Consider the following 26317-nt stretch of genomic DNA (forward strand, 5'->3'; position numbering starts at 1 on the left):
AACATCTATTCAAGTCCTTTGCCCATTTTGTTGGGTTGTTTGTTTTTTTTATTTTTCAAAAAATAACTTTTGGGTCCAGCCTATGCCAGGGACTATTTTTGGTGCTGGGAATATACCTGTGAACAATATATCATCCCTCTTGACTCTCTAGTGTGGGAGACAGATAATATATACATAAACACACAAATATACATGAAGTTATAATGAAAAAAGTAAAGCAAAGTCTAAGTGTAAAGAGTAACTGAGTGAAGGGGTTCTTGGAGACGTGGTGCTGAGAAAGTTTCCTCCAGAAGAGAGCGCTTTAGCACAGACGAGAGTGAAGTGAAGGAATGTGACCTGAAGGTCGGGCAAAATCTCTTGTATTGACATATTAATATGTTTTTATAGCATCTTATTTCATTGCCTTATTTTATTGTTTTGTCATTTTGTTTTTTGCTTTTTCCATTCATTGAAACAAAGGTTTTTAAGAATAATTTTTATTACAGGAGCATGGCATACTTAATCAGAAAACACAGGTAAGCAAATAAAACATGTACTATCACACCCAATGTCCTTGAGAAAGTGATTCCTTCTGAGGCTCTTTGCTGGAACTTCCTCAACTTCTCTATCTTTAACTGCTATATGGCTGCTGGGCTCAACCCTTGAATCACTTCTCTGCTCATTTTTTAGGTGATCATCTCAAACCTAACATGTATGAAATGGGACTCTTCATCTCACTTCTGTCCCCACTGCCAACTCCTTGTTTCTGTCTTCTGACTAAATGTCAGTTGGATTCTCCAGTTGCCCTGACTCAGATCTTAGAGTTATCCTGAACTGCTCTCTTTATTGTTTTCTCTACCTTTAAAATATACATAAAATACACAACTACTTACCATGACCATGTGCACTGCTGCCATCCAGCCCAGTCCACCTTCTCTCCCCAGATGGTTGCAACAGCCTCCTTACTGCTCATGCTGTCTCCATCCTTGTCGCGTTCCCGAGAGCACTGCATGTAGCAGCCATGGTGATCCTTTTCCTGCCCCCATCTCTGCTCTAGATTCACCCATAGCTCCTATCTTACTTAAACCCTACGTCCTCATCATCACCCCCTTGATACCTTTCTAAATCTCTAATACCATCTCCTACTGTGATATTGTAATTTTAATAAAAAGTTTATATTTGGTCTTCCTTCTCATTTCTGGCACAGAGTTCTTAAAACCCTTGGAATTTTCTGAGTGATGAGAGCAATAATGACCTATGACTATAACTAACCATTTAATTAGAGAGTTAGAACTTGTAGTCCGACTCTGGAGAGAGGAAAGGAGAGGGGTTGGAGATTATCACCAAAGGCCAAGATTTAACCAATCATGCCTATATAATGAAGCCTCAATCAAAACCCAAAGGACAGGGTCTGGCAAGCTGCCAGTGGGTAAAGAAATGGAGACTGGGGAGAGTGGCGTGCTCAGAGAGGGCCTGAAATCTCTACACGCTTTCCCCAGACCTTGCCCTGTGCATTCCTGGCTCTTCCTGAGTTATATCCTTTTCTAATGAGCTGCTGAACCAGTAAGTAAAGTGTTTCTCTGAGTTCCATGAGCCTTTGGCAAACTAATTGACCCTGAAGAGGAGGCTGTTGGAACCTCTGATCTGTAGCCTGTCAGTCTAGTCCAAGTGACAAAGTAGACTTGGCTATCAGCATCTGTTGGTGAGGAGCAGCAGTCCTGCAGGACAGAACCCGTAACCATGAAATCTGATGCTATTTCTAGGTAGATAGTATCTGAATTGAGTTGAATTGTAGGATACCCAGATGGTGTTGCAGAATTGCTTGGGATGAAACCCACCTCCACCCCACCCCTCACTACTGGAACTGAGTGCAGAACCTTTGCTACCATTTTCCCTTCACTCACTCCCCCTGGTTCAGCCCCACCATCCCTTGGGCTCATGGAGCATGCAAGCAGTTGTGTTCCAGGACTTCTCCACTAACTCCTCCTGCTACCTGGAGCTCTTTTCCTTGGCCCCCTCATGGCTTACTCCCTCGCTTTATTAAGGCTACGTCTTGGTGTTACTTGATCAGAAAAGCCTTCTCTGCCCATTTCTACCACCTTCCCATCACTCTCTATCCCTTTACGCTGAATATCTTTCTCCTTGTCATTCACACAGCTATTTACTATTGACTGCCCTACTCTCTAGCCCCCATCAGATGTAGGCTCCCTGAGACCAGGGACCTAACTGGTATGTTCACTGGTGCATCTCTAGGTTTTAAACCATGCCTGGCACATGGTAGTAGATAATTATTCGTTCAAAGACTCCTGCCTACTCAGGGACAATCACTGTTAATGCCAAAGGACACATCTTTCATGTCTTTTTCTAGTTGAATATGCACAGGTAACTTTTTAAAATAAAAATGTGATCATCCTCTTCATGTTATTTCATAAGATATTTTTTTACTGAATTATTTGTGAATATCTTTCATATTTTTTGCAATATCCTATTAGATAACTACAAAGCATCCCATTGTATGGTTGTACCATAATTAATTTAAATATCTCTTATTATTGAATAGTGAATTTATTTCCAGATTTTTGCCATCATGAACAAAATTTTGGTGACTATCGTTAGATTCAAAGATATATATTTATATATATATAGTATTTTCTTGAAATAAACTTCTAGAAGTATTTTTTCTTAAATTTCCCTGTCTTACCCTTTATATTCCCAACAGTAGCATCTGAGAGTAATTGTCTAACTATCCTCACCAGTGTTAAGTTACCATTTTTCTTTTGCCAGTTAGCCAAGTTTTTGTTTGTAATTAATTTGAGATATTAATAAAGTTAATTATTATATGTTATTACTTATTTGTATTTCTTTTTTTGGCTTTTTGTTTCTACCCATAGCCACTTAAAAAAAATTGAGATACTAGATTTTTATCCATTTCTAAGGACTCTTAATAAAATAAGCTTTGTTATTTTTTTCCCAGTTAATCATTTAGGCAGGGATTGAAGGAGCTAGACAAATGGAGATGAGGGTGGAAAGGGGAAGGACACCCAGACTTAAGGACTATCCTTGCTTTTACCTTTTTCTTGTGTCCCAACTTCACATTTCTGACTTTCTCCTGCATAATCTCCTGGCACCCCAAACCGCATGGCCCAAAGTCACTGTACCATTTTCTCCCCCAGGTGATGTCTTTCTACTGACTTTTCTCTTTGTACTCATGGTATTACTCTTCTCTCTTCTTCTCAGCCCAGAAACCTCCTAGTCATAGTTCTCAGTCTTGTTCCCTTTCCCATGGCCAGTTTAGACCTTCAGATTCTTGAAATGGGTTCACTGTCTCTGTATTCTTTCCATTCTTCTCTCTCTTGTACACTTCCACAAAATTAAGTGTTCTGAAGCCTGACTGTGTCATTTCTCTGCTAGAATACCCTTTAATGTTTCCCCATTATTTACCTAATACCTTATAGTGGCATCAGATGTCTTCAAGGGCCAGAAAATCACCTGCTCTTTTCCATTTATCACTCACCCCATGGCTTTGTGGTCCAGTCTGTATTCTTGGACCATACCTGCTCTCTCCTGCCTCTGTGTCTTTAAGTTATGCTATTCTCTGTCCCAGAAATTCTCGTCCTCCCATATTTGTCTATCAATACACTTCTCAAGACTCAGATCACATGCTGCTTATTTTTTGAAATCATCTCTCGTCATGCGATCCAGAAGTGATGACTCTCTCTTTCACACTTTCAAAATACTTGATTTGTCCCTTACAAATAATACAATTGTTTTATTGACTTGCCATTTATGTTTGTGTTTTATTTACAAGGATTATAAACTCCTTGATGCCAAGGATTTTTGTCTTTCTCTTTTATACAGCTTCTAGTACCAGGCCTTGCACATAGCCAGTGCTCAATAAACTTTGTCAATAAGTTAATGGAAAGTGAACAGCTCAGAAATTGTATTATAATCCCACATGAAAGACTAATTGAATGTCATTTTCATAACCCTTCTTTCACATCAGCTGGGTAGTGGATCAGCAAAACTGGAGTTTGTTCCTTTCTATACATCTGGTTATTTACAAATGGGATTGGATTGGGATAAAATTGTAAAGTTGGAAAAGATTACCTTGTTTTCTCCTACCTCCCTACCTGTTTTCAGACTGATCTCTCCGTCTTCTTGACTTCAAAGTGTACTTACCAAATCTAGCTATCATTCTCTAGAGAATAGTTCTCAAACTTGGTTGCACACTGGGGAGTTCATAAATTTCTGAAGCTCAAACTAATGAAAACTGATCTCTGGGGGTGGATGCAAGCATCAGTGTTTGGTTTTACAACTTGCCAGGTGTCCCCAATGTGCAAGCAAGGTTGAGAATCACTGTAGTAAGGAGTTCATTCATAACCGTCCTGTATATCAGAATCACCTGGGGAACATAAAATCAGGCCGGAGCCTACCTTCCATCAGCAAGCCCCATCCTTTTGCTCCTTTATGAGCTCTCCAGGTTAATCTGGTCCATACCCATGTGTGAGAACCCCTGTTGATGTTACCTCTCCTAGGTAAGATCAGAGAGCCTGATTAAAACCCATGGGTTTATTCACAAGGCCCTAGGGAGTGATGTTCATTGGTGGGAATTTCATGAAGTTTCCTTTGGGAACACGCCTGGTCACATGATGAAAATGTATTTACAGACATATATTCATAATAGCATTTCCTCAATGTGAGATAGACATTTACTCAAAGATTTAAACTATTTTCATCTTGGCTGCAAAACTATACATTTTTAGTGCAAAGTAATTTAATTTTTGGAACATGATGACAACTATTGTTTCTGTCAAATAAAACAAAAAATTGGAGAGAATGTGATGTATAATGTACAGCTGTGGGGTAAACCCTAGCTATACTACTCCTCTATCTGTAAAGACCTGACTGTCCCTGGAGTAGGTGAAACATAATTCTGTAACATTGGATGCTATTTCTGTTAGAGCTTAAGGTGGGATACTGTACAGAGTATTTGGGTTTCCTTTGGTCATGGATAAAAGTGGACTCAAAGGACTGCCCTTAATGCTGGTAAAAGGATGTATGAACTTGAGACCATTATTATCTGATTATCCATCTGAATGCTTCCAACGCTTAGAAAACCCAACTCCTGTCTTCTTCTCCCTGGATAGATATTGTGCAATTGTTCACTTTTTACATTGTTGCTTGCTATTCATCGCCACTCAGATTCATCTGGCACATTGCATTTCTCTCTTTCTTTTGAATGTTTTCATTTTGGGTGAGATGCTTTCTAAAATTTCTTCCAGTTCAAAAAAGTCTATGTTTCTGACCCATTGGATTCTCAACTTGAAATAATCAGGTTTTTGTCTTCAAACATGGCACTCTTAGCAGGGTTATCTCAGCAGAGGATGAGCATGTTTGCCCTACTTTTGATTTTTCCATGTATTTTCCCAGACAGGCTTTGCATTTTGAAAGGTTTTGCAGCAACTGAGTACCTAGGTCATAATCCCTCACAGAGAGTAGGTGTGTAGCTTCTAGAAATGTTTGTGTAATATATGTTGATTTTATTAACAAGCAACTTAAACATTTCAAGCTTTTTAAGCCTTTGTGAAAATTTTAAAGGCCTGCAAAAAGGAAATGGATATCATTAACACTAATGACATATAGCTCTCTAGTTATTTTGTTTTTACTTTATTATTTCTTGTTTGTGGTTATTGCCTAGCAAATTTAATATCTCTTAGTGAAGTAAGGAAAGACTGCATTTCCTTCTATCATAAAACATTATTTTGCAAAGTGACTACATCAGATACATGAGTGCATCTCAGGATTTATTTAAAATGGGAGATACAGCAGGGAAGTTTCAGGTGAGTGAAATACTCCTTTTGTTTGATAACTGAAGAAATCTGCAATTTGAAATGTGCTTATAACTTTCTTCCTGCAGGATTCTTTTGTGTTACTGTCATTTTTAACACATGATATGAAACATGCCTATTTACTTTTCCTTCTGATAACACTTATTTTTCTCTGATTCCCAAGAAAATGGAAGCACTGTTTTCATATTATCAAAGTACAGTTGTGTGGGTTGTAAGTATTGTTGAGCAGCAGAGGGCACTGTGGAGCAGAGACCACTGGAGAAAAAGGTTTTTGATAGTGGGCAGTGCCCTGGCTTCTGTTGATTAGTGGTTGTCTTGTATTATCAAATTACATGGTCCAAGTCCCTGTTTCATTGAAAGAATCTACAAGCATATACATAGAAAGGAGAAATAGGCAAATAATAAAGATGAGATTTTTTTCCATGTCTGCCTGATAAATGTTTCTTTTTAGTAGAGGGCCAGTGTCAGGAAATAGGTAACAATTTTTTTTTAACTCACATACCATAAAATTCACCCTTTCAAAGTATACAGTTCAGTAAACTCTAACATAGTCACAAAGTTGTGTGACCATCGCCACTATCTAATTCCAGAACATTTCATTACTCCAAAAGGAAAGCCTGTACCCATTAGTAGTTACTCTCCATTCCCTTCTCCCCCTAGCCCTGCCCAACCACAGGAGCTACTGTCCATCCCTGTGGATTGGCTTATTCTGGACATTTCATATGAATAGAATTATAAAATATGGGGCCTTTTGTGTCTGGATTCTTCCACTTAACATAATGTTTTCAGGTTTCATTCACATTACCGCATGCATTGATACTTCATTACTTATATTTATATACACAATTTTTTTATCCATTCATCAGTTGATGGACATTTAGGTTTTTCTTCTGCTTTTTCACTATTATGAATAATGCTGGGAACATTTGTGTTACAATTTTGTGTGTGAACTTATGTTTTCATTTCTATTGGGTATATATGTAGGAGTGGAATCTCTGGGTCTTATAGTAACTATATTTAACTTTTAAGTAGCTGCCAAACTGTTTTCTGTAGTGGCTGTACCATATTACATCCCAACCAGAAATGTATGAGAGTTCCGATTTCTCCATATCTTCACCAACACTTGTCTTTTTTATTGTAGTCATTCTAGTGGGTGTGAAGTAGCATTTCATTGTGGTTTTGATTTGCATTTCCAGGAAATAAAGTCATGTAGGATTCAGGCATTTATTTCAAAACCCCTGTCCATCTTGCTACATTGATCTAAATATACCATCCTTCCTCTGGGTAGTCTGTTTGGCTGTAATGGAATGGATTTTAACAGTGCTTTTTTCTTCCCTCACCCTTTCTACTTCCGCCCCTTTCTCCTAACCAGGTGCTGACGAGGTTGCTTTTCTTATGGGCATTAACTCCTCTGAGTTGGTGAAGGGCTTAATCCATCCTAGGATCAAAGTTGGTATTGAAAGTGTTTCTGGGGGTCAAAACATGGAACAAGTAAGGTGATACTTCAACAGCATTATGATTCTGTGGTCTTGTAATTACTCTATACATAGTGTACTTGTTATTTTTCAGATTCTGATGTCTGCACCAAAAGCTTCTATAAAAAAAGCAAAAAATGAGCTATTGTGATGAGTATTCCAAATGTTTTTACTGTTGATACATACATACCACTGTAAATGCTCTTGTGTTAAGTCTTTCTGGTCTGAAATATACTGTTTTGACAGTTTTCCCTTAGGTAACAAGTCTCTTTGCTAATGTAGGCAAGCGCTCTACTTGTTGTGATCAACATCTCTCCTGTCCAGCTAAGAAGCTTTCAAAGCTGTTAGTTCCTGACATGAATAAAATTGGCAAATTGGTGTCCCTTACCTGTTTGAAATATTGACTTTTTAGAATAACAGACACATTTGTTGAGAAAGGGCTTGAGAACACATGTTGAAGTTAGTATTCAAAGGGAGGGACAATTGAGAACAGAAATGAGAAATGGAAGGTCCTGTAGGTTTTGTTTAGAGTTCAGGAGAATGTTTTAATGGTAGAATAACAAGTGCTCTGAGGACTGCTGATTCTGAGGTTTTGTCCAAATGCAGTAAATATTCCTAGGGCTGTTGGTAATGAGATCATCTAAGTATGCTAGTGCATTCCAAAATAATAATTTACATCTGTAGTATGTATTAGTCAGCATGAGACAGGTCATGCTGCAGTAACACATACACACTAAAATCTCAGTGATGATAAAATAAATGTTTCTTACTTATACCAAGTCCAATACAGATTGGAGAACCTTCTTCCATTTTGCAGCTAGGCCACTTGGAACACCTGGCCTCCAAAGTTGCTGTACAAAGAGAAAAGATAATTTGTGGAGAAAGGACACCCATATTAACTGCTTGGAGCTAGAGTGATATCATTTCATTAATATTCTGTTGGTGAGAGTTAGTCATTTTATCCTTTAACTACAGGGGGCTGAGATGTAGTCTACCTGGGAAGAGGAAATGATATGATCACATATAAGATGTATAAGGCATTCACAGGTGTTTGCTCCTTCTATTCTTAAAACAATGCTCAAAGGTAACTAAAGCAGCAGTAATTGGCATACTTTTCCAATTGAGGAAGTTGAGAATTAGGAACATAAATAACATTCCAAAAGGCACATGGCTACTTTTCGGTGGCACTTAGATTGTCTTACTCTTTGTACATCCTTAATCTGAAAATGAGATTGACAACATACATATTTGTGATAGAAGACAGTTGTTTCGGCTAGAATAAACTCTATTTCCTTTGTTAGATTAAGACATCTGGTATGACTATGTTATTTAAGGTATTTCAACTACTCAAAATTAAATTCCAAGCTTAGCTTACAATATAAATCAATCATTCTACCTTTACCATAATGCTAATTATAGTGAATCAATGTGTTTACATTTTTGTCCTTCCTGTTAATCTGAGCTCCTTGAGGCCATGCACTGTGCCTAATTCATTTTAGTATCTGCAGCAGCTAGCACAGTGCCCTGTGCACAGTAGGTGCTCCATAAATGGTACAATAAACTAAATATCAGACTGAACTTGAACCATGATCAGTGGGAGAAGTAGTTGAGCTATTTCTCGGTAGTGAAGTTAGAGGGATTTGGCAGCTTTTTCTTTTTAAGACATCCACCACAACATGCAGGCATGACATGCTATGATTATAGAACAAGGACTTGCTCTGTGTAAAACTAATGAGCCCATAGGAGGACTGCAATCAGACCTTTGCCTCTTTAATACTGTGTTCTCAGGGACTAAGCTAACATACCAGCCTTTACTATAATAGAGCCAGTGAAGCAAGTTAATATATTATTATTCAACATAAAAGAGAAAACCGTCATCCTCCATCCTCTCCTCTCTCTTCCCCTCTCTCCCTCCTCTCCCGGAGACAGAGTAAGAAAGCAAACTGTAAGGCTTTTCTTTTCTTAGGAATTTTTACTGACTTTATAGAGACAATTGCCATTGCTAAAAATAGAGATGTATATGCTCTGTTGATGACAATTGCAAAAGATGGCAAAAATTCTTGCAGTGTTAACAATCTATACAAACTTTAGTTCTAGCTCAAATGCTGCTAACTGCAGGATGGTGGTCAGATTCCTTCATCTCTGAGTGATGGGGTTGAATTCTTCTGTGTGTCTCAGTGGAGGGGTAATTGGCATCTAACTGGGACAATTCTTCATATATAAGAGTGTCTTGCATATTGTAGGAGGTTTTGTGTCCCTGCTCTCAGGCGTGAAATGCCCATAGCCCTCTCGGTCTTTATGACAATCAGAGAATGCCACCCCCCCCCACTTCACCAGGCACTCCTCCTTTGCGGGGGACATGCCACCGGGAGTTGAGAGCCACTGCACACGATTATTAGGAACTAAGCTTCCTCAGTTCTAAGAGTTTAGGAGTCCATGAGAGTTCCAACTATGCCTATTAGAAATAAGTTATTATAATTTTAAAATAGTAATAATGATAAAGCAATAGTAGTAATCAGTGCCTGCTACGTATTTTCCGTGGGCACTGTGCTAAGTGCTGGTGGGTACAGACAGCTCACTCACAGAGCAACCTGGCAAAGCCATCTTATTTCTATTTCCATTTTATAGTTAAAGACAGTGAACATGAGAAAGATTAACTACTTGAGGTAACACACTGATAAACACTGGAATGAGGATGTGGAAGTGATAAAAGCAGAAAGAGGTTGGGAAAGGGAAAACTAACATTTATTTGTTACTAAGTGCCAAATGTTGTGCTATATATATTTACATCCTCTGTCTCAGCAACTCTGAGATATGCATATTTTAATATTGTTGTTTTAGGATGAGAAAGGCAGGGGTCAAAGTGGTTAAAATTATGGCCATCTGATGCCATTTCATTTGTGCCGTTTTTGATCTTTCTATCATGCACTACTGCCCCCAGTAATCAAAATCTTCTTTAGGCCTCTTTTAAAATGAGCCAAGAAACAAGTCTATTTAGTCCCTGAAAAATGGAATTCTTACTTCATTGGACAGAAAGTGATGAAAATGACTGATTGGTGAGCAGCATGTTGGTGTACTGGTTTTATTGATCAGCAGACATCATCCCGTCTATGTCTTCCTCTGCCTACCTCTTCAGGCTTTCTCCTTGTGCTTCTTTGCTATTCACTACCTCTGGACAGTTTTTCTCCCACCCTCATTTCTCAGATGATTTAGAATATTGAAATGGGGTGAGCAAGTTAGTCATGTTCTTTTTAAAGTTTTGAAGTGACTGCTGCAGACAGAGTGCTTTCTTCCATGCTCCAGAGGATAAAACTCACTCCTGGGGAGGGTGTGCTCTTGATGCTGATCATAAAAAACTGTGATGCCATCCAGCTATGGATTACTGGGGAAATGACTCAAGATAACTGATAAGAGAGTGGGTGACTCCTAACTAAATCACCACCAGACACCAACGGGCTCCGGCTGTGTGCTCTTTCCTAGGCAGCTGAAGGATGGATGTGATAGGCCTATTTTAAATGTTAAGTGGTTGGAGCATATTTTGCTTCCAGGCTTGGACTATGTCCAGCTGATATTCGCTCCTACTTGAAGTCTATCACCTGCTACTACTGCAGCGACTTTGCATCGTAGCAGTGGGGCCTGACATTTGTACGGCATCCAGGCACAGGGGTTGGAGCTCTCCCCAGTAGGTTATGTTTAGAGCCTTGCCTTTGCCAAACTCCTCCAGGGAGGGGAAATGCAGCCTGAGTTTACCACAGAATCTGAGTTAGATTGGTGTGCTAAATTGCCACTATCCCTATAGGAAGTTGACCCTTGGGAACTAATATAAGAAAGGTGGAAGCTGAGGCTAGAAGGAACCAAGCACATCATTCAGGTGAAGATACTGCAGTTCAGAGAGGTTATGTCACTGGCCTTAGGTTACACAGTTTGTTGGCAGCAGCAAGACAAGGGCTAGGGATTCCCAAACCCTAACCTCCTCAGCCAAGCATTTCTGAAACTTGGTGATGTGTAGAAACTTGGTGGGATTGTGTCAGAGTGCAGATTCTGACTCACAGGTCTGGGACTGGATGCTGAGAGGCTAAGAGTTGGTGTTTCTTTATGAGCTCCCAGGTGATGCCAATGCTTCATGTCTTAGGACCACACTTTGAATAAGTAAGGCTGTATGTAGAACACATTGCCACCTGTCCAGGATTTCTGGTCCTTTAATAATAGGAACATGATTTCCCTCACAAAAGAGTTTGGTAAGGAAGACCCAGGCTAGCTCGCCACCTTATCCATACCCTTCTTCCCCTTTCCCCCCTTTCCCTTCCTTTCCCCTTTCTTGACTTCCTAGCCTCTTTCTACCTTTCTTCTCATTGTATTTCCCCTCACGTATCCCCCTCAGCTGCATGCTAGAACCCCAGGAAGTCTGTCAGTACATCCTGGTGTTACTAGAAGGTGGCTGCTGGTAGAGAATGCCCAGGATGAAAATGAACACTGCTGTCGGATGGAGGAGTGCGCTCAGTGTGACCTCCGTGTGGTCCGTGCTGTTGGTGGCCTGTCCAAGGCAATATGTGAAAGGCTGTTCAAGTGGCTGGTGGCATGAATCGACAGGGCCCTGATACCAAGCTGTCACGGCAGTCCCTCACTGGCATTCTTGACATCACTGGTTTTGAAATCCTGGATGTAAGTACATCTGTTAAGAATGAAGTCAATGCATATTTACAAGCAGATCAGAAAATGTGAACTGTATGTCAGAAAATGTAGTCAAAACATGATGAGATTCACTTGGTGCAAACCCTAAGAGCTCCTTTGGTTGGAAAAAACCTATTATTAATATTAATGAATAATAACTTGTAATGAATAGTATTAATAAATTAAGTTAGCCTTAAAGGTAAACAGAGATAAAGGAATCTTTTATGATTTTGCACTGTAGTATCAAGTGTTACTTTATTGTCACAATCTGTTGTTTGCAGGTATATGTGAAGAAGCTAAGAATTTAGTTGAGCATTTGTTACTTCCTCAGTCTACTTGCCATCGTATGATAGTGGTTATGGTTTTCTTTTCATATTTTTCCAAGTGAACACCAATTTTATTTTTTATTGTGGTGTATTTGGTGATTACAAGTATATATGTTTAAAGTACACAATTTGATGATTCGGTGCACATAGACATTGTGACATAATCTGCACAATCAAGTTGATTAACATATCCACACTGCAAATAGCTTCCATCTTCTCAATTTTATTTTTATCTCTTCTTCCTAGCTAATCACACTTTTGAAATATAACAGCCTTGAGCAACTTTGCATTAATCTTAACCAATGAAAAATTGGTAGTTCTTCATGCAGCACACGTTTGTTCTGGAGCAAGAGGAACATAGGAAAGAGGCACTGACTTAGTCCATGGACGTTGGTCTGGATTTGCAAGCCTGCATAGATCTCGTGGAGAAGGTAATGCGTGTTCTTCTCCGTGTCCATTTTCATTTAAGGAGAATTGCCCTGCTTGCCATGTTGATCCATGTCACGACTCAGGCTCTGCCAGGGGATGGATGGGAAATGGGGCAGGAGAGCTCTGCACATTTTCTTGTAATGGTCTTTGTGTGCAGCACACACAGTGCCCTACCTACACCCTTGCGCCAGTCTCCCTATTCCATCATAGCCGATGCAGACGCAGACTGTCGACGCATTTGCAGCTTATGTACGGCTTCCACCGTTAATGTGTGATGAAACTTGTCGAGATTAAAAATGGTCATGCTCTTGACTTGGAAAAACACAGAGCTGAAAATATGAGCGCTGTGGGGCCTGGCTGATTAACATAAGGTGAATGAGTAGACTCAGAGCAGCTTAACAAAATTTGGCACATTAGCATGCAAACAAACAACTGCCTTAAATCCTCAAGGCCATTGCCTTGCAGGATGTAGTTTGTTCATTTAATTGGACAAGTACCAGTTAGTTTAAGTAATTTATGACAATACTTCATGGCTTATTAGTAAATTAGTTGCAGTGTATGGTTTCTGAATCCAGTGATGTGCCTGTCCTCTGAAATCTTTCCCCTTGCTCTGGGAAAGATTACCAGAGTGTGCTGGGGGAATTCAGTGTGGTCTTTCCTGTGGCTTTGTCCATGGGAGCAAGTGTGGCAGTGTGTAAGCAGCTGTATGCGCCTGTGTTCTGCTATAACTGTGGACTTCAGTGAATTCTGGAGACAGGTCTGGGCAGGCCCAAGGCTGGTGCTTTTAACTTTCTGAACACACTGTTTAGCTACACTGTTGTATTTGATTCTTAACAGCATTGCCAGGAGGACCTAAGGTGACCAACTTTTCAATGTCCATTGCAGGTCTAAGATTTTATCAATCAGTGTCCCATCCACTTTACTTGTTAGGCTTTAGATGAAACTGAATCTTCCTTGGAAATAGCCATTATATCCTAATAGGAGTGGAACGTCACACACATTTTATTTATTGGATAGCTAGTGAGTTTTGTAGGGAAAGGACTGGCTGATTAAATAATGATAATAAGCTGATTAAAAATAATAATGACCCACCCAAATGTTGCTAACATTTTTAAAATTAGAAATGGAACAAAAGAACTATGTTCCTCAGAGGAACAGCTATAGCTTCTGGCAATTGTCACCTGTACTATCTACTTTCTCTGATAATGGCAAGATAGTAGTTTCAGGCAGGAAGGTGGGATATAGACAGTTCTGTGAATGTGACTGGTTTTTAGTTGATCTGAAGCCCATTGTCTCACTTATGCCAGGCTGTTATTCCACATAATATACTAGCATTATGGTTGTAAATTCCTGTTGTATTTTCTACTGATAGGGTAAAATGAGAAAAGCAAAACAAAACAACACAACTGACCAGATGACAGAAAGAAAAGATAAGTCTTTAGCTTCCTATGGTTGACTTCCTATAGATTTTTGTATTTTGTATGAAAAGTATTAAGGTCAAGCCAATGAGGAATAGCAAAACTTTGAATAGCAAAGCATATATACTTTGAAAAGATCCCTTGTGTTGGTTCAGGCTATATGAAGAAAATGTGTAGTAAATCTTAGTAATATAGAATAATATTGAAATAGAATGCATCATGGAAAGTTTTGAAAATTCAAAGGAACTAAAACACATCAATATGTACAAACTGTCTTAGGCATGTGTGTGTGTATACAAGGAAAAGGGGTTTTCATACATAAAAGTTTTAAGTTTTTATGTTTAAAAAAAATTTACATCAAACTAAAAAATTGTATTTTAACACCAGCTTTTAATTGTTAATTGGTCTTCAAGCATACAGTGACCTCCTTCTCTATATGTAGAGAACAAATAGTGAACAAATTTTTTATAGGATTATCTCACACTTATTTCATTATTTGAAATATTCTAGTTTGTTTGGAACTTAAGCATCAATAGTTTACAATATTAAAGTATTAACATGATTAGATATTTATGATTTTACATAGGTATTGGTAAAGAGATTATTTCTATTTTTTAAGAAACAAGTATATCTGAAATTATACCTTTAAAAACTTGTTGCCCCTTTATTGTAATCACCTTAGGAGGCTACATCTACCTCCCAGTAAGTCAGTCCTTTTGGAAAAAGCCCTTCACAGGATGGGGGTTAGCAGAAGGTTTTAGAATGTTACCACTTTGAGAGAAAATTATCTTCAATACTAATCATCTTACCTGTTTTTGAGACCCAACTGTATCCTCTAGCTTGATCTTATTTTCACCGTATTTACCTAACTTTGCCTGAATAATTTGTTTTCTGTATAGTGATGCATTGTCAGACAACAGGAATTTTCCATGTGCCAATAGTTAATGGTGTTAGGTAGCCCATAGAAGCTTCTAAAACATTTTCAGTCCTGATAGCATCTTGTCAATAAGTGTTGTTTCCTCCCAAATGGGGTTCTTTGGATATGCTAATTATGGTGTTTTTAATTATGAAACAAATCACATTAATATCTAGTCATCGCTTGTAAGTACATGAACATTTTCTCTAAACATACAACTCAATGCTTTTTTGTTCACAGCTCTTACTTTCTGTTTTACTACCGCTCACAGCAAAGCAGCCCAGGTCCCAAAGCTCGAACATGTATATCTTAGTGTTCACTTGTCAGTTAGGTACTCAACAGAAATTTGCTGAGGACCTACATTTTAATGCAATAAGAAATTCAAATCAGAGACATCATCTTGGCACTCCAAGAACTTAAGGTATAATTGGAAAGATGGCTTAAGACCAAAACTTTTACTTTTTTCCCCCCACTAAACAAACACATTTATTTAGCAACTATTTGTTTTCATCACTTCCTTGACAATCTGTTGGTGAGGGAGGGATTTGTGCCCTAGAGTTACTGGTATGGCTGAACATATGATACCCAATGCTGGACAGATGAGATTGACAGCAGCTTATTAGTCACATAAACACAGTCTGGGGTAGAGGACACTGTGTGCCACTCAGTGCCACATGGTGGTTGCACTCCTGAACAGAATGAATAAGCAGATGCTGTGGGAGGCAGGCTTTGTAATAGTAATAGGGTGAGGTGACTGTTGGTTCCCACAGGAGGATATGATTGGCTTGTTTGAATAATTCTACATGCTGGCAGGCAACTGAAACCCATTCCCCAAGGAGAAGCAGGCACTGTGCCTGGTCCCACCATTAGAAAGGTTTCTTGACTAGCAGACCTCACCCACAGCACAGTGGGGAAAGGAGCTTATGATCAGATCACTTGAGGCCCTCCTGGTTTTCCCCAGATGTCAAGGCACATATAATGTTGGGCCTTCATATGCTGCTTAACAGTACACTACTGCGCATGGGATTTAAATGAAATGTGGCAGAAAACTTAAGCATCTGCCACAAGCAACACTTGTCCTTAGGAAGTATGCAGTCAAGAAGGAGATTCACAAGTCTAATTAATGTAAAAGTATGTGTCAAGATGAATGCAGTAGAGGCCTAGAGACCCGCAGATCTCAGAAGGGTCTGGGAAGGCTTGATCTGGGTTGGGGGTAGAATTTCAGCTGAATCTGAGGAAACGGGAATGATCTCGGCAGGTTGGGGGAAGAGGGTGAGCAGGTGGAGAACTTGGTGAGAGCAAAGACATAGCAACAGGAAAGCAAAGGACTGGTTCTCACATGTCACGCAGCTTAGTTAGAGTATGGAAAGCACAGAGGAAGTGGCTGGAAGAAAAAAAGGAGTCAGATTGTGAAGGGATTTTAATTAATTTATATCTTATTTTTTGGTGCTGGGGAGCCAAAGAGGGCTCTTCTCTGGGCAGTGGGGCCGTCAGAGCAGCTTGTGTGTGTTTGTTCTGGTGGGATTGTGTACAGTGTCTGAGATGGGAGGAAAGATCAAAGCTGAGGCAGTTAGGGAGCTGTTACAGCAGCCCAGGTGGGAAATAAAGAGGTCCTGAGTCAGCACAGCAGAAATGGAAATAGTAAGAAAGTGACAGATGTAAAAGAGAGGAAGGCAGAACTGGTCATATTGGAAGAGTGAGAGGTTACAGCTCTAATGTTCTATAATTAGTGGAATAATTTAAAACAAAGGATTCTACACCACAAACTTTCTTTTAATGTAGCGCCCATCCAGTCTTGACTCAGAGTTGGTATGTTCAACTCAGAGGTTGGGGCAATTGACTCAAACCATTTACTGTGTAATATAGGACAACTGATGTGACAGGGCAGAAGATAGTTACCTTTTTTTCCTGACCCATTTGGAAATTAATTTGCTAGAGGGCCTTATTTTTATGAAAGAGCTTTATGCCTCCTGAGCACTGGCAAAATGGATAAGACCGTGGAGAAAAAGTATTCCCTCCTCAGTTGTTTAGTTGTTACATTTTGAGCTGTGACATCTACTTGCTTAACATAAAATGTCCATTCATCCCAAAATGGAAGTTGGCTTCATTAGATCCTCTGAGTAATGGCAGTCCTCATGTATGGAAGGTGGTTCTGCTTGAGATGAGGGTTATCCCTCCTTGTGACGGTTTGATTGGATGCCATCCCAGAAGATGCTTAAATTTTTAAGTGATTCATTCCCGTTTTCTTTGAGTGTTGACTATAAGTATGGTATGAAAATATGTGGCCCAAAATGGAGTCCATGCCTCCAAGAACTTAGGCCAATGAATGAGCTATTTATCAGATTCTCCCTTCTCCTCGGGTGTTGATTTCATTTAAAACAGTTGATCCTCACTTAGAACACTTCACATATCCCCTCACTGCATCATTCCCCACCTAGATGCATGGGAAGAAGGAAGATGTCCCAGAACTCTGCAGTATAAGAGTTATTCGTCAGGTGTTGTTCTATACATTTCCTATGAAATCCAGGTTCTAAGTCTATGAGAATATACAAAAGACGTGGAAAACCACAGTCCAAATATTACAATGGTTGACTCAGGTGGATCAAAATTGTGATCTTCAAATATCTGATGATCCGCTACTTAGAAGAAGAATTAGACCCATTTGTATGGCTCCAGTGGGATAATTTAGAACAAAGGATTCTGAACCACAAACTTTCTTTTAATGTAGCACCCATCCAGTCTTCACTCATGAAAATATTCAAGCATAAGCTGATCAGCTTTTTTAGAAGGGAATTCAAGGAGCTTTTAGGTGGGTTGGACGAGACCTTCAATATCTCTCCCAAACCTGAGAGTCTATGGTTCTCAGGTTCAAGGAGTTGGTAGAGAATCATGAAATCTATGTTGTTGGACCGTGGGGTCATGTTCTATCTTGGAATTCTGATGACATTTTCTCTGTACCTCTGTTATGTCTGCTATGTAGTCTACATATTATGTACATGTTTTCCTGGTTAGATTCTCTGGGGCCAGAACTGATTCATTCTGTTATTATCTAAAGTGTCTCGTACAGTGATCTGTTCATAGAAGGCACTTCAAAAATATTCATGGAGTAGATAAATGCATATACAGATATATAAATATAAGAATTCTTGATTTTCCCCCAAACCTGTTTCTCCTATTGTATGTATTGTATATTGCTTAAAAGCAGCATCTGTTACCTAGTTGCTGAAGCCAAAAACCTGGCCATCCTCTTTTTATTACACTGCACATTCTATCCATCAGTAAGTTGTGACCCAGCTCTACTTTCAGCCTATATCACATTTCAGTGACTCCCCACAATCTCCAACACCATTACTAGTTTAGACCAGGGTCAGCTAACTATGGCCCGGTGGGCCAAATTTTAATGGAATATTGTCACATTCATGTTATTTACATGCAGTCAACTGCTGCTTTCAGGGCTGAAATGGCTGTGTAGATGGCCGAGGTGTCAAAGACTGCATGGCCCACAAAGTCTAAAATATTTACTATATGGCCCTTTAGAGAAAAGCTTTGCTGACAGGGGTCATCAGGATCTCTTACATAACCTTTTACTGTTTTTGTTTTTACATCCCTTTAAAAACCATTATTAGCTCATTGGCTTTCTAATACAGGTCCATAGGCATGGTCTGGCCCACAGGCTTTATCTCATCAGTCTTTGTTCTAAAGAAATGATCCTTTTCAAGCATAGTTCAAATCACATCCCTCCATGTTAACAATTCCTCAAGGTGTCCCATTATGCTTAAAATAAAATCCAGTGTCTTACTATGGCCTGTAAGGTCTCCCGGACCCAATGCTGCTTACCTCTCTGACTTTATCTTGTACCATGTGCCCTGTCCAATTAGTTTTGCTCTGCCCACTCTTCACTCTGGCAGGACCTCAAACTTGCCAAGTGTGCTCCTGTCTCAAAGCTTTTGCACTTGTCATTTCTCTGCCCAGAATACTTGTATGCAGATCTCGGAATTTGCTCTTTTTGTTCAGATCAGAGGGTTTTACCTGACTCTCCTACTAAAACAGCTTCCACTCAGCATCCAGGATGTTCTCCCCTTACTTGGCATGATTTCTTCAGGGCACTTATGTGAAACTAAGTTATTTATTTTTTGTTTACTTGTCTATCGTTTGTCTGCTCCACTAGAATGTAAGCACCCTGAGCGTAGGCTCTTTCTGTACACTGGCAGGTTCATGGTTACACTGCTAGCTCCTACAGATGCCTGGCACCTATTAAGTATTTTAATAAATATTTATTGAATGGATGATCAACTGGTAATGTGTAGTGAATATCCTTTCCCCTTGTCAACTGATTAAGATCCTGGGAAAGAATGTGAACTGACCCCCTACTGAAAATACTGTTTCCTGGTGATTTTTTCATCTGTTGTTCTTATAGACTTCCAATAGCCAATGGGCATCTTTTCCATCCTTGAAGAGGAATATATATTTCCTTAGCCTACAGATGTGGCTCTCAAAACCAAGCTTTTTGACAACCATTTGGGAAAGTCAGCTCATTTCCAGAAGTGTGAGCCTGATAATAAGAAGAGATATGAAGCTCACTTTGAACTTGGGCGTTACTCAGGAGTGGTAAGTTACCTCCAGATCCTTAGACCTGAATTTTCTTCACTCTATTTCAAATGCAATCAGCCAAAGTCCTTAGATAATATATAAGCAAAGTTTAGATTAAATGAAGAGGTGAATAAAATAAATCTCAGTTCCAGAAAAAAAGTTAGTGTAGCCTTTTAGTACTTCAGAAATGAAATACCAATACTATAATAGTATTCCATGTGCACAGAGGTCAAAAATCTCAAAATAGACCCTGTTATCCCAGCTCAAAGTAAGACAGCTTCAGAAAGTCACAGGAATCTTCAAAGTCACGGGTTTTTCCTTATTTGTCCTCCTTTTTAACTTAACATTGTGTGAATGAATGATTTCAAATGATCTTTTCTTTGAAGTATTTTTTATTCTCTTATAAAGAAATCACCTCTGTGAAGTAATGGTCTTCAAACTATGGCCAATAAAGGTTTCTAATGACTCTCCCTGTCTGTCCTCATTTCCCCACTGGTGAGTGTGTATGTGTCCCCCGACCCCCTTTTTTTTTTTCTGCTTTTCTGTTTCTGATCCTGATCAGTGATTCTGGATGGTGTTAACAGAAAGAGAACTGATAAAGGACAAAAAAATATTTCAAACCAAAAATGACCTGTCAACTATACATAGATGTACTTGTTATTCTCTTTGATATCCTTGAACTTTAATTATAATGATATTTACAGTAAAACACCATTATAATTGCTGATGTTTCTTTGAATATTGTGTGTCAGAAACAGTTGGATTATTTAATCTATTTTTGCCTATGAAGGAGAGCTGCTGTGAATTGTTTCTACAGGAAATACTATACAGTTCTTCCTCTCTCAGCCTCTCCACCCCTTCTCTTCCTTTTTTTCAACCATGTAAATGGTACTGCCTGAGAATCTCTTTGGGTTGCACAATGGACTCCTGCAGTATTAATTCAGTACTGTTACATCAAACTGATTTAAAGTTAAAGGACCCTTACAATTTGTGATTTTTTTTGAAGGACTGCACAATTTGCTATGTTAATTTATGTATTTTCCTCTTTTGTTACCTGAATTGCATGCCTTTCCAAAGGTGCCTTATAACATCAGTGGCTGGCTTGAAAAGAAGAAAGATCTTAATGAAAGAGTGGTGACTGTTTTTCAGAAGTCATCCAACAGACTCCTGGCAAACCTTTTTGAAAATTATGTCAGTACCAACAGTGGTGAGTCGAACAATGTTCCCTAATTTTTCTGCTTCAGAATGGAACCCATGGCTGCCTCAGAGCTTATAGAAATCCTTGCTTCTTTCCTGTGATAGCTGAGTCTGTTGCTGTGGTCTGAGTCATCCTCTCTTACTAGTCTTTCTATCCTCAGGCTGGCAGTTCTTTAGGGAAAAGGTGCTTTAAGATAGATATATTTCAGGAGCCTGCTCTGGCCTGCTTTTATCTTCTACTAGACCCAGCTGCAAAGGAAGAGCAACAAACCATGTTTTATAAATGATTTTGGGGAAATAACAATCCTATTTAATATATATTCCCCAAATATCTTGGAATTCTCCTTTACAGTGCTTTTATGTTATAGTGCTTTGAAAACCTGATATACAAACTTCATGAGGGCAGGCATTATGTCTGACTTTCTCAGGTGCAGCCTCAAGCATGTAGCAAATGATTGTTTAGCAGGCACTCTGTAAATATTTTCTGACCAGCTAATAAGTAGTCTCATTTAGGTTTGTAATTTATAAAGCACTTTTAGATACATTATCTTATGCAATCCTTGCCATGACCCTTTCAGACACATGCAGAAAGAAATCTCTCCTTATCTTACAAGAACAAGTACAAAAGAGTCAAGTAGCACCCTTAATTTCCTAATTACACTTAAAAGAAAACTGAGACATAATAAAAACTTTGAGAGCTTATTTGAGCAAAAATTGATTCAAATTGGGCAGAGCCATACAAGAAGTTGTTAGGAGCCTCCACACCCAGGAGCTCAAGGGGAGACTCTTACAGAGAAAAGGAGAAAGCAAGGTAAGACAATTACTGATTAACTAAGTATAACTTAAATCCTAGCTGGCTGTTTGTGATTGGTTGTCTTTATCATTTGATTTCATAACCTTGAGACCTTCCAGGTTTAGATGTTGGTCTGCTTACATAGGCCTTTGTGAAATTGCAGCCACCTCAGTCTAAGGCCTCCTTGTTTAATTAATTTAATATTACTAAATGGCAAAGCCAATGTAGGAAGCAGGACTTCTTCTTCCTAGCCTGGTGCCAATTCCATTCTCACTGGCTTCCAGAAACAGACAAAACAGAGTTATGGACAGGCTACACATGTTTAGGATATAATTCAGACTATTGCATCATGATTCAAAGGATTTGAAGATACTGAGTCCAGCTTGCTAACATCTACCTTGCAACTGGACTAATGCTGGCTACAGAGGAAGTTCTCCATGATTCATAGCAAAAACCACAGATTGGCAGCCCCTGAGTAGAACCTGGCCTTTAAATAGACATATTTTGTTTGATCCACATAGGTAAAAAAAAATCAGAAGGGTAGAGAAATACAAATCAAAACCACAATAAGATATCACTCCATACCATCAGAATGGTAATTATCAATAAGACAAGAAAAAACAAATGCTGGTGAGGATGTGGAGAAAAGGGAACCCTCCTACACTGTTGGTAGAAATGTAAATTGGTACAGACACAGTGGGAAACAGTATGGAGGTTCCTTAAAACACTTAAAATAGAAATACGATATGACCTAGGTAATCCACTTCTGGGTATCTACTGGAAGAAAACAAAATCATGAATTTGAAAATATATATTTATTGCAGCGTTATTTACAATAGCTAAGATATGGAAGCAACCTAGGGTTCATTAATAGATGAGTAGATGAAGAAATGGTATGCATATACAAATGGAATATTATTCAGCCATGAAAAGAATGAAATCTTGCCATTTGAAAAACATGGATATGTATTATGCTAAGTGATTAAGCCAGAGAAAGACAAAGACCATATGATTTCACTTAATGTGGAATCTAAAAAATAACAAATGAACAAACAAATAAAACAAGTAAAATCATAAATACGGGAAACAAACTGGCCATTATCATAGAGGAAGGTGGTAGAGGGATAGGCAAAATAGGTGAATAGGATAAAGAGGTAGAAAATTCCAAGTATAAAATAGGGTAATATGGGTATGAAAAGTGCATAATAGTCAATATTGTAATAACTTTGTGTGGTGATAGATGGTAACTGCACTGATCATGGCGAGCATTCAGTAAGGTATATAAATGTCAAGTCATTATGTTGTATACCTGAAACCAATGTAATATTCTTTATCAACTATATTTCAAGTATTTTAAGAAGTATTTAAAAAATCAGAAGTTTCCACATATATATTTGGATTCCCTTCTTCTTTCAAAAAATGAAAATTTTAGGAAAGTAGAAAATTTGACCAGCCTTGGTTGAGATACCCTTGTGGCAATGGGAAAACACGTACTGTGGTTCTTTAAGTACATATTCTTCCTAACATTCTTACTCATCTATTAGGTTATATCCAGTTTCAAGTGAACTCCGGCACCTGTAGGCTGATTTGGGGCTCCTGATTGACACGGTCAGGGATTGGAGAACCTGACACTTCCTGGCTCCATTAGCACATGATGATGTAATGCAGGATCGTGTCTGAAATCCTGTTGGCCTGTCTAAAGAGGAGGTTGAGAAATGGATGTTACTGTGTTTGGACCCTGATCATCTTCAGGCAGTTCATTTGCTGATTCTAATAGCTTCTAAAGTGCCTCTGAGAAATATGATAGTGGCCACAATAAGCTTATGCCTCCCAGATGAGTAATTCTCTGATCATAAGAGATGAGAGAGTGGTTTGGGTAGAGAATTAGAGAGGAAATCATCTTCTAACTCTTCAGGGTATGTGCTGTGTTCTTTGGAAGTGGAAGAGAATTGTCCAGAATGTCCTTTTTCCTAATTCTTTAAGCACTCTAGCCTTCAAGTTTCTGACTCACCCAAACATTAGACTACCATAATAACTATACTTTCTTCTGGAAAATTAAAGTACTTTAAACCAGAGTCATAATTCTTTTAAAAAATTAATGAAAGGTAGTATAATTCCCTTTTCCTAATATTCCCAGTATGGGTAGAGATACTGAAGTACATAGAGGTCAGATGATTCACTTGGAGGGACATTACTGGGACATTAGTGATTAAAATATGACACCTGCCTCTGTTTAGTTGCTACTCAGGCACAGAGATATGTTATTAGTTTTTCATATTGATAGCTGTCCCATTTTCTCCAGATTGCCTATGGATTTTGTTGTGTACATCTTTGTGAGTTAGCACTACACAAAGTTTGTAAAACAATTTGGCTTAGCATAGATTCTTTTGCTTTCAGAAAATGGTAATAGATTGCCTTTTTATAAATTAAGAAAGTAATACATGAGTGTTGCCAAGAACATACAATATAGAAAAACTAGAAAGAGGAACACAGAGATTACCTAAAATCTCACAGGTAACAACTGCTAATGGTTTGGTGGCTACTACTTCCAACTGTTCTTTATATGTATAGTCACCAGTAATACCACCACACTTAGAAACATGTCTATATACTCGAGGTCATAATACACTAACTGTTTTGTAACCTAATTTTTCTCTTAAATTAAATTTTAGCAATCTTTCCATGTCAGTTATATGGATCCATGTCATCATTTTAAAAGGTGACAGTGTTCCATTGTACACATGCTCTTTCATCATTTAACTAACCCATCTCCCATTAATGGACATTTACTGATAATTTTATTTTTTGCTTAAATTTTTTCTTTGCAGTGACTAACAATGCTTCAGTAAGTATCTTTGCATAGTTGCCTGATTATTTCCTTAAGGAAAATCACTAGAAATAGACTTCTTATGTTGAGACAAATATTTTTAAAGCTTTTGGTAGATTATGCCATATTGCTTGTAGAACTTGATGAATTTATGCTTTCATCAGCAGGGCATGGTAATATGACAAAAAAGAGTTTTTTAAATACTTTTTTCTTCCTTTTTTAGCTCTACAGTATGGGGAGAAAAAATGCAAGAAAGGAGCTTCATTCCAAACAGTTGCATCTCTGCATAAAGTCATTTGTAATTGCATCTATTCATATATTAACTGCCTCACAATCTGCATATGTTATTACTTATTTGAAACTTCACATCTTCAAATCTCAATTAGCCAAGTTGGAAAACATGAAGTTTATCTTGATATTATTAGACTTCAGTGGACACTGTTGGTGTCCCACCTCTGTCCCTTTATCAGCCAGGACCTGTCTTCCAGCTGAAGGGAATGCTGGCTCATAACAACTCACAGTTGCCAGAATTGACTGTGGCCAGAAGGGAAGCTGGCCCCTCCCTTGCCTCAAGGGGAGACCAAACTGTGCTGTAACTGGTGCATTATGCTCAGAGATCCTGCAAGGATCAGACTAAGTCCATACCATTTTTTTTCTTCTCATACCCTATCCTACTTCCCCTACTCTTCATATAAATCTCTCAAACCAGAATCCCCATCTTAGGTTCTACTTCCAGAGAATCTGCTGTAAAATAAAAATTTTTCATACAGAAAACTTGAGGGAACAATTTCTTTGTCCAAGCCATTTTATTGCCAGCCATAAATTATTGCTATCAAATTCAAAACAGGTGGATATGATTCACAACAGAACTGTGTCTGTCAGATAAATGTTGACTTGCCACAGGAAAGAAAGAATTTATGTTTGGTAAGATGGGAAGAATATTGAATTCATTATTTTATTGTTGATATGCATCTTGGCCTCAAGATTAAGTTGATAGACTTGGAAACATTTGTGAGGTAGATTGGTGTTTTAGTGATTTGCAAAGTGATTTTGTGTCCCTTATGCTCTCTATTTTAGGAAAACCTAAATAAATTGAAGACTAATCTGAAATCAACAATATCTCATTTTGTAAGATGCATAAATCCCAAAGTGAACAAAATGCCAGGTAAGAACTAGACTTCTTTGTAAACCACACTAGAAAATACACCTGACTTAAACTACATTGAATGTCTTTTTAAAGAAATATTTATCTGCCCCTTTTATATAAAGGTAGTTTTTAAAATAAAAAATGAAGTAAGTTAGAAGTGAGGCCCTCAGATCCTCCTTAGGATTGTCTTTGAAATGTACATACAGGAAGATTTCACAAAGCAGGTTCAATTAGGTAACATTAGAATGCTTGATTTACCATAATTCCTCCTTGAATTTTGTGCTAAAACATGGATGAGCTTTTATGCACTGTCTATAAGGGCAAAGTATAATGAAAGGGCATTGGATCATCAGTTGGGGATTAAGGTAGATATTTCAGCATGAAGGAAACTATTTAGACTGAATTACCTAAATTGGCCCCAAGGACAGTTCCTAAATCCATTTCTAATGTTAATAACTCTTTCTAGTCTTCCCTCCCAGTATAATATCTTTCCTCTCCCTAATAGAACCCATGTCTTTAGTTATGTACTGCTGGGCAGTAGATACATCTTTTTTTAATGTTTCTTCTTCCCAGTTTCATTGAGATATAGTTGACATACAGCATTATATAAGTTTAAGGTATAAGCATAATGATTTGACATATATATAATAAAATGATTACTCCAAGTTTAGTTAACATCCACAAACTCATATAGATTTTT

At 38.4% G+C, this 26317-nt stretch overlaps 1 protein-coding gene across 1 annotated transcript in view; it reads left to right on the forward strand.

The window, feature by feature from the left end:
• Positions 1–26317, forward strand: part of MYH15 (myosin heavy chain 15) — a 113499-nt gene that overhangs the window by 17323 nt on the left and 69859 nt on the right. The window contains 9 exon segments of the mRNA XM_073230461.1: positions 7201–7326; positions 11824–11895; positions 11898–11965; positions 12547–12613; positions 12616–12731; positions 19492–19671; positions 20731–20860; positions 24694–24761; positions 25548–25635. Coding sequence (XP_073086562.1) covers positions 7201–7326; positions 11824–11895; positions 11898–11965; positions 12547–12613; positions 12616–12731; positions 19492–19671; positions 20731–20860; positions 24694–24761; positions 25548–25635 — 915 coding nt within the window.

Source organism: Manis javanica, chromosome 3 (genome assembly GCF_040802235.1).
Source record: "Manis javanica isolate MJ-LG chromosome 3, MJ_LKY, whole genome shotgun sequence".
NCBI classification, from domain to species: domain Eukaryota; kingdom Metazoa; phylum Chordata; class Mammalia; order Pholidota; family Manidae; genus Manis; species Manis javanica.